Source organism: Phoca vitulina, unplaced genomic scaffold (genome assembly GCF_004348235.1).
Source record: "Phoca vitulina isolate PV1807 unplaced genomic scaffold, GSC_HSeal_1.0 scaffold46, whole genome shotgun sequence".
Lineage (NCBI taxonomy): Eukaryota > Metazoa > Chordata > Mammalia > Carnivora > Phocidae > Phoca > Phoca vitulina.
The window spans coordinates 7,915,783-7,924,949 of NW_022589749.1; the positions used below are offsets into that span (position 1 = coordinate 7,915,783).

At 49.5% G+C, this 9,167-nt stretch overlaps 1 protein-coding gene across 2 annotated transcripts in view; it reads right to left on the bottom strand.

Annotated features, from left to right (window-relative positions):
• Nucleotides 1–4,430, bottom strand: part of CUX2 (cut like homeobox 2) — a 257,032-nt gene extending 252,602 nt beyond the window's left edge. The window contains exon 1 of one of the 2 annotated variants that reach the window (XM_032431436.1): nt 4,250–4,430. In XM_032431436.1, coding sequence (XP_032287327.1) covers nt 4,250–4,312 — 63 coding nt within the window. In that variant the 5' untranslated portion in view covers nt 4,313–4,430. The remainder of the gene's footprint in view (nt 1–4,249) is intronic. The other variant, XM_032431439.1, reaches the window with a different exon arrangement.
• Nucleotides 4,431–9,167: the final 4,737 nt, after the last annotated feature.

Below are 9,167 nucleotides of genomic sequence, written 5' to 3' on the forward strand. Positions count from 1 at the left end.
CTCCCCTCACGCCCTGTGCCCCCCACCTCTCCTTGTCCTCCCCCCTCGGACCCACCCACAGCCCTTGCCCAATGCCAACCTGTCTCATGGCCCCCAGCTATGGCAAGCCTGGTCTGCTCATGTTTCCCCACCCCAGCAGCATTTCTATTACTGCGAAGTTTCCAAAGTTAGGATTCCGCCAACAGGGCTGATAGCTTATTTACTGCTGTCATCTATAGAAAGAGGAATTTTGACACATTGTTAAATGATAGCACATTTAGATAAGTCAAGCTGTCAGAGGCTCTAATGGATGTCTAAACTCTCTGTGGCTGATATGTAAAATTTATGCACTTCAGAATATCATAAGGTTATAATATTTTAATCACATCCACGCTCTTTCTAAACTTTGAACAGGCAAAAACATTCCATCAAGCACCATCTCCCATGTGCATCTTCCCAAAGGTTTCTCCAAACTCCTTTAAAAAGTCCAGCCTCTCTTGCTTGCCCTGTTGCTCTTCCTCCCTGAATACTCAAACCCTAAGCAGAATTTGCCTCTTGCTCCAAAACTTGTACTATGTGGTCCCTCCAGCCAACCTCTTTCCTCCCAAGAAACACAGATGTGAATCTGGACTGGGCACCCTCATTTCAACTAGATACCCTCAACTCTTGGTTAGCTTGATTAGCTCTCTTAAAGGAAAAAAAATTAAAAAGATAGCACAGGACACTGGACCTGGAGCATCATAAAAAAAGTGGCAAAGTAAAGCAGAAAAAGAAAATCATAAAGGTATGAATCCAGTTACAATGATTATACACAGAAAAGCCATAAAAAAATACTGCATTAGTAATGTTCACCATAAAGCAATCTTATAACCAAATGAAATATGCCCAGCATTATCTTTAGGATGGAATTTTATTTCTCGTTTCCTGGACTGCTAGCAGCAGAGGAAAAAAAAGAGAAAAGAAAGGGAGAAGCAGTTTTGGGGGTCCTGGAATAGGGTACCACATGTCAGAACATCTTTACCATCAGCCACAAGTCGTTAAGACTTGCTGACTGACTTCCATCCTAGGAAAACGGCCCGGCTGTGTTCAGAGACGGCGCTGGAAGGAATAACTGGACTGCTTCCATATTTGAAAAAATATATACTTCCGGAGGGCTTTATGCTGGGCTGGTACAAGGTCACCTTTCTTGCCAGGATTGGGGTGGCGTCAGCAGCATGGTCTGGCCTGGGGACACAGGCCGCCTTTGCTGCCTCGGCCACTTTAACACTCAGCAACCAGGCTTCGAGAAACCACTCAACCTGAACAACCAAGAATTGAAGCCACACACCTCCTCACACTCACAGGCAGCTGGGCCGCGTGACGAGTGGGCTCAAAGCTCTCGGCCTGCACAGGGCCTGGGGTGGGGGCCCGCCTCTCCTACCGGGATCTCAGAACAAGCCAGCAGAAGTTTTCCTTTCTGGTTACCTCCCCTATAAGAGGAAAGTGGGAAGGGAAAAAAATGAAAATAAAAGTGTGGCGTAGGAGTCATTAGCATTATGCACAAGAGATGATCCCGGGTGAAAGTGCTTAGGCTCATAATCCGTTCCCAACAAAAATGCCATCAGTGAGAATATGGAGCGAAGCTGCAGGCCTGTTGGGCAGGGGAGCCACTGAACATTTCAGGATGAGGGTGGGGACTGTGGCAGATGTGAGGGTCTCAATGTTTGCATGCGGCTCTGGCTGCCACGTTTATTTTTCCGCTCTCTAGAAGTGTACAGCCTTTCAAACTCCCTCAGGGACACCCCCCCACACTTAATATCCATGTAAATGAGCTTACCCCCTTCCCTGAGAGCCTTCTCCTTTTGTGCCAGACACACCAGCCATTTTCTTAATAAACATCATCACCCTCACCCTGTGGGGGTGGGGGTGTTGGCCCCATTTCCCCTTCACCTGAACAAGACTCTCCATCCTCCCACCTTCATCGTTTCCAGTTCAAATTTGCTTTCCCACCTCAGCCACCTCAGCATCTTCTAAAACCCTAACAAAGGGTTCCTAGATCAATGGGAGTCCAAATGGAATCAAGATTTGGGTGACCTCAACAGCTCCACAAAAGACCCCAGAGCTGGAGAAGGAAGCGAGTGAGGTTCAAACCCCCTCCCCCAGCTCAGAAATCGGCCCCCTGGGAGCCGCACCCACCCCTCAGCACCCAGCCCCAGCACTACCCACCCCTCCCCGCTGCAGCCCGAGCTCCCTGGATTGAAAACGAGTTATCTAATGAAAATTGTGTTAACTGACATTCTGGCCAACCGGGAGCAAATACCAGCGCTGTAAATCTCGACGCGGAAATTTTCTCCAGCCCAGAATAACAATAGGACCCTGCAAAGGGCTTTCGCCAGCCCTTCTGGTTCCTCTCCTCTTGTCTGCCACGTTCTTGTCATTCCTTATGTTACAGAACATCAATCATAAATAAAGACGCTGTCCCCCAGCCGTGCCCCGGTCTCATTTACAAACATTAGCAGGGAATACGATTACCATTGGCCTTCTGTGCCAAGCCCAATGTGGCTGCCCAACTCCCTCTTTCCCCCTCTCCCTCTTTCTCTATTTCTCTCTCTCCCCCCTCCCTCCCTCCCACACACACCCCCCACTCTTCCAGAAAGGCCACTTTAGCATCATTTAAATGGGCAAGCACAGCTCACAGCCTGGCCCGCCTCAGCTGGCCACCAAACTGTAGCCCCAACTCGAGTGAGGACCTGGAATTGCAAGGCACTTGCAGTTATTAACTGCATGCCTGAGTGCCCCGATTTTCTCTCCAGTTCAATGGCTGGGGGAGGGGATGAGTGGGGAATGGGGGGTTAGGAAGGAGGGGGCTGGGAAGTGGCCAGGAGGAGGAAGGTATAGGAACCACTTATCAGAAGAAACTTAAGGAGATCTGCAGGCGGATTTTCAAAAAAGAAGTGTGTCCCTTTTTATCTCCAGACTGATGCTCTCACTTCTGCGAATGTCAAGGCCAAGGCAGGATGTTCTAATCGCCTGGTTCTCAGCAACACTTCCCCGCCCCTGCTCCCACTGCCTGCCGAGACTTTGCAAGACTCCAGGATTTGGGGGGACTTGGCAGGAGCGTCCTGGGGCACCCCAGAAAGTATAGAGCCTAGAGCTGTACCTCCAGCGGGTGTTCTCGGAGATTCCACCCCCAGTCCCACTTCCTAGGGGATTAGCAGAGAACACCCCCAAATCTAGGAGAGACATACAGATTCCCAGAGAAAGGTGGAGTGGGGGATAAAGTGCTGGTGTTTGGGAGGAAGTAGCCCTGGGGAAAGAGAGTGAAAGAGAAGAGAGAAAGAAGAAAAGAGGGGAGTGGCAGCAGGGAAAGCAGGGGGCAGAAGACAGCAAGGGAATCTCCAGTTTAAAAGTTCCCATGGGCCCGAGAGCCGGGAGTCACCTGCTCTGCGCAGCTCCAGGCTCTCCACGGCCCGCGAGGCTGCAGCGCAAACTTGCGCGCGCCCCGGGCCCATCTCCACCGCCCGTCCCCATTTGGACTTGGAAGGAGGGTAGAAGGGGGGGGGGGTAAAGGCAAGAAGCAAAGACGAACCCCAAGAACCCGGCCCGAGGAGAGGTCTGCCGGCGCAGGCGGCCAGTCCGGCGATGGTGGCAGCGGCAGCTGGGGCGGCAGCAGCGGCGGCCCCTGGGTGGCGGCGTGTCCGGGCTGCGCAGCCAGGCAGGCGGCGGCGGAGGTGCCGGCGGCCGGCGGGGCGCGGAGCCGCCTCCACACCAACCCCAGCAGCCTCCTCCTCCTCCCTTCTCCTCCTCCTCCTCCACCTCCCTACCCACCAGCTCCCTCCCTCCCTCGCCCAAGCCCCAGCCGGGCGCGGACAGGCACGCGGCGCGCTCCGCGGCCTCCCCGGGCGCCGCGAAGTTGGGAGGCGCGCAAAGTGCAGCGCAAGGGGGGCTGTCGGGGATCCCGCCGGCAGCCCCCTGCCCAGGACCGCAGCCCCTGCCTTCCCCGCGCCTCGCTCGGCCGTTCTCCCGCCGGCTCGCTCCCCGGGCCGAGGGCTCACTAGCGCTTCTCCATGGTCGCGGCGGCTAATCGATGATTGAACCGAACAAAGAGCAGCGGCGAGATCAATTCCTAATACCTATCGATGGGCAGCGGGCAGCCGAGCCCCAGCGAGCCCCAGCAGCCGCCGCCCGCCGCCCCGGGGCGCCCGCCCACCCTCCCGGGGACCTCCCCAATGCGCCCAGGGCGCGCCCCAGGGCTCCCCACGGCCGCGCGGCCGGCGCTGCCCGCACTAACCTGGAGTCGCCGTAGATCAAATCGCTTCCAATATTGAAACATCGATCCCACATTGGCGGCCATCTTGGGGGCTATTCGAGACGCACACACACAAGAGTTTGGCTTTTCTCAATGGCTGCACTCAATATCCGGGCTGGACTCCCCCCAGCCCCGGGGCCGCCGCCGGCCGCCCGGGCCCTGAGCGCCGCCGCCCGGGGCCCCTTGGGCGTCCCCCGGCCTCCTGCCACCCGCTGCCCCTCGGCGCCGCCGCGCCGCCGCCGCCGCCGCCGCCGGGCCCGGGAGCCGTGCGCCCCCCCGACCCCCGGAGGGCGCGGGCGGAGCGCGCCGGGCGGGGAGCTCGGCGCCCGCCCGGGGGAGGCGGCCGGGGATGGGGCGGGAGGGGAGGGTGTGGGGGAGGCAGCCTCTTCGAGAGGCGACGGCGCCGCCGCTGCCCTGCCTGCAGCCGGCTCCCGGGCCCGCGGAGCGCTCGCTGCATCTCCCCCCCAAGTCCGGGGTCGGTGTGCCGCGCGATTGCACTTGACTTTGGCTTTTTGCAAACTTATCAATACTGACGTAACGTGCTGATCAATGCAAAGGGAAGTTTGGGAGGGGGGGCTGCGGGAGGCCGTTGAGCGGAGCGCCAACACCCCCCACTTCGCACCTGTCTACCCCCCCCACCCCCTGCATTGCATACTTAAAAAAAGTTAATAGTTTGCGATGCATTTTTTTTTTTTCTTTTGCAATCAGAGGACACATAACACGTGCCTCGGGCTGCCACCACTCCTCCGCCAGCTAAGCTTCGGATCACAGGGTAGCAACTAGCAGGTAGGGCCGCGTAGACTCGCTGGCCGGCGGGCGTGTGGGAGCCTGCCAGCGGGCGGGTGGGAGCCGCCCGGGGGCGCCACTGAGTCGTGGGAAATATCACCACTGCCGCGCGCAGTTTCCAAGCCATTATATTGTTACGATTATTATTGGGGAGCGGCGCCTTAGCCAAAGATCAGGGTTCTTTGCGGGGCGAGGAGGTGGAGGAGGGCTTCAGATCCTTCGCAATAGGAATTCTTATTACTATTATTATTTGGGGGTCTAATGATAAGGGCTCCTCATAACTTTAGAATGGGAGGCCCTTTTACTGTTATGATGATTATTGGAAGGGATCCTTAGCCAAATCTCTGGAGCACTTTAACCTCCGCAGTGAGTTGGCTTTTATTATTTACGTAGAATGGGCTAGCTTTTATTGTTATGATCTGTTGATGGGGCCGTAGCCCTGCTGTGGGGACTTTGGATTCTCAACAACTACAGAGATTTCTGCTATTGTTATCATTATTATTCGAGGGCCCTTCTAGCTGGGGACCCAAGGTCCGTTGCACTATGAGTCTCCTTTATTATGATTGTCTTTTGGGAGAGGGTCTTTAGCCCAGCTAGAGGGAAGTTACGGTCTTTTGCAATTTCTGACCTTGGACAATAGGGATGACTAAGTTTCTTCCTTTACATTTTTCCCTCTTTTTGCCTCTGTGCAAGCTAGACGTTCCCAGTCCCCTCCCAACATCCCAACCCCAGGAGGATCTCAGACCCCCTAAAACCCTCCATCACTAACCCACTTACCCCACCCCCACTCCTGACCCTGGGGTCACTCTCCCTCTCTGGCAGTCCCCTGCCAAATCCCACTGCCCTCCTCCCCACTCCCCCCAAAAGGACATTTCCTCCCTTTTTCTCTGGTCAGAAGATTTGCTTTTATAGACAGCAAATGGAAATTATATTCTCTTTTTATGACCCAGCTTGGACTTCTGACATCACTCTTGGTCTGGGACAATAGATCAATACAGAAGGTTGTAAAAAAGATAAAGTTTAGAAGAGTTGTAAAGCAGAGAGAATCGTGATGGATATTTTTGATGATTTTCCAATATTTGTGTCTCATAGCACGTGCTTCAAGGCAATTAAAGTTTTTAATGTAATGTAAATAATTGTTTCATAAATGCTTCAGAAGAAGGTGTGATCTTTTTGAGCAATCACTTGAGCTGTTTAAAAAATGTAATGTGATTTAAACAAGGATACAGTATTTCTGTTACCATCCCCATACATTTTCCATGAGGCCTGGGTAAATATATTAATGCACAATTTGAAAGACTCGTAAGACCAAAAGTACAGCATTCACCAAGATGTAATGAATTAGGCCTAGTTAGCAATTCCGAGTGGCCTGTTTCCTTGCCAGATTAAATTGCACGTGATGTGTGGTTTATCTCAGCTCTCGATAACTTCACGTTTAAATTACAGCTCTCATTCTGCAAAATGAATTTAGGGAAATTTCATAACTATCACATTGCAATTTTTTTTAAATGGCTACATTTTCTCCTGAGCATCTGTAAAGCTTGCAGCTTCCTTGTCTTTGAGTCTGTTTTTTAAAGACCTGTAATAGAAAATCTGGAGTGAGTGTGAAACCCTTCAAAGCAATTTTTAACAAACCAAGGTTTTGATTAAGATTATTTTAAATTTATGTCTGACTTTGCAGTCATGGAATAAATTGATATTGTGTACCTCCTGATATGAAGTACTGAGAAGGACACAACATCACTTCTGTGATATTACTGCCAAAAGTACATAACCTGAATCTAATGGTGAAGAAATAGTTGACAAACCCAAGTGGAAAGGGAATTCTACAAAATAGACAGCTTGTTCTCTTTAAAAAATGTCAATGTCACATTAAACACACAGAAAGACTAAGGAACTGTTCCAGATTAAAGAAGCAGAAGAGACTTGACAACCGATTAAAACATATGACCCAGGATTTTCTTTTACTATATAGTGCATTAATTAGAGCCAATGACAAATTTAGAATAAAGTCAATAGATTAGATAATGGCATTATATCAATGTTAATTTCCTGGTTTTGATTATTGTACTGTGGCTATATAACAAAAGAGCCTAGTTTTTAGAGAACACAGTGAAGTATTTAGGGGTAAAGGGACAAACATCATGTCTGCAACTAACTCTCAAACAGTTCAGGCAAAAATAATATGCATATATTTGTTTATATCTATCTATCTAGAATGATATAGCAAATGTTGCAAAATGTGACACTTGAGGACTCTAGATGAAGTGTACACAGAAATTTGTACTGTCCTTGAAACATTTCTGGGAATTTAATATTATGTCAAAAGAAAAAGCTAAAAGAAAAAAATAAATTTATGTCTGACTATGTTTCAGCTGTTAGGACTACTGGGCTTCGGAATAAAAATTCTGCATGGAACTTTTCTACTTTCCTGACTGACATAGGCTGCAGCTTTGACCGAGCAGGAAATTGCCACAGCAAACATGCTTACCGAAGAGCAGCGAGAAAATCCAATAATTCAGATTGTTTTAAGTCTGTGATATTTTTAAATGACTTAATGCAGTGGGTCTCTGAAGAATTCTGACAATTTTAATGGTAGAAACTTGCAGTCCCACTGAGGAATGGGTTGCTACATAAATACTGAATGATCGTGTCTTTCTGCCTGGGCCGAAACATATTAGCTTTGCTTAGTGGCTTATTGCTTTATTCACAAAATAAATTTCAGCCGTCTCTTCCTACCATATTCCAAGCGCATCTTGAGCCTGTGCCTTATTAGATGTGAGGGCTTATATTCCAAAGGCATCTGTTACCATCTCAAGCTCAGCAATAATGAATTAAGCAGTTAAGTGTTTACCCCCTAAATAGAGTTAGCTGTGGAAATGATATTATTATGGGTGGTCCTTAATGAAAGATGGTAAACCAGGAAACACTCTTTTAGCAATCAGCCTTGGATTTGAAAACTAAAGTACTAAAATATTAAATACTTTTGTGAAAAGCAGTTTTTCATGTTCTTCACGAACACTCCCTGTCCCAAACACACACACATGCGCAGATATAAAAACACTTAAGCAGGTTCCTGGTCGATTCCTGAATCTCAAAGATCCACTTATCAAGATAAGTATTTTAAAAATTATAATGGAAAAATAAATAAATAAAAATTATAATGGAAAAGACGGCACCCTCTCCCCACCCCAGAGGAAGCCGAGCGTGGTTTGGGATAGCCTATCCTGAAAGCAGAAGCAGACAGAGAGCCGGATCCTTTAGGAAATTCATAAACTGTGTAAGAATCCCAGGGAAGATAATGGCAGGTCCTTAGCCATGAACATAATGATATGCGAAATCCCCAGCATCAAAGCTGAAACAAAAGAAAATGTCCTTCGGTAGCTCTGCACTGCCCACCACAGCTGCCAGGCAGGAAGAAAGACAACTAGAGACTCCAAATTTATCTGGAAGCATTAGACAGCCCTCAGAGCAGAGTAAGGGATGTGGCAGGGTCTGGCAGACACCTGCAGGGATGTACTTCTGGAGGTGGGCCCAAGGTTAGGTCCCAGATCCAGAGGTTGGAGTGACTGACTATAAGGACCAAACCACCAATTCCTTATGTGCAAAACTCCTGACACAATGCTGTCAACCTTTACAATTATTAAGCACCTACTGGTTGTTGGATGCTTATAAATAAATCTTTAGCATAATGTTAGAAGCAAGATTCTGGAGTCAGACTGTCTGGATATGAATTCCAGCTCTGCCACTGACAAGCTCTGTGACCTTGAGCAAGTGATTTTACCTCTTTGTGCCTCATTTTGCTCAGGTGTACAATGGTGCTCATAATTGTACAAAATGATGAGGATTAAAGAAGTTAATTTATGTGAAGCACTATGTAAATGTGCCATACCTAGTAGCTATCATTGTTCTTGGTCTCACAATGGATGGGACAGTGATCTGCATTCCCAAATTGCAGGTGAAAAGACTTGGGTCCTGAGAGAGAAATGGTCAAATGATTGTGAAGGAGCAGAACCAGGCCTGATACCTAGGTTCACTCACATCAGGCCTGGGGCTCTTGAGCTTGCCCTGTCTCTTATGGGGAGGAAAAATGGGTGGAAAAGCAGATGCCCAG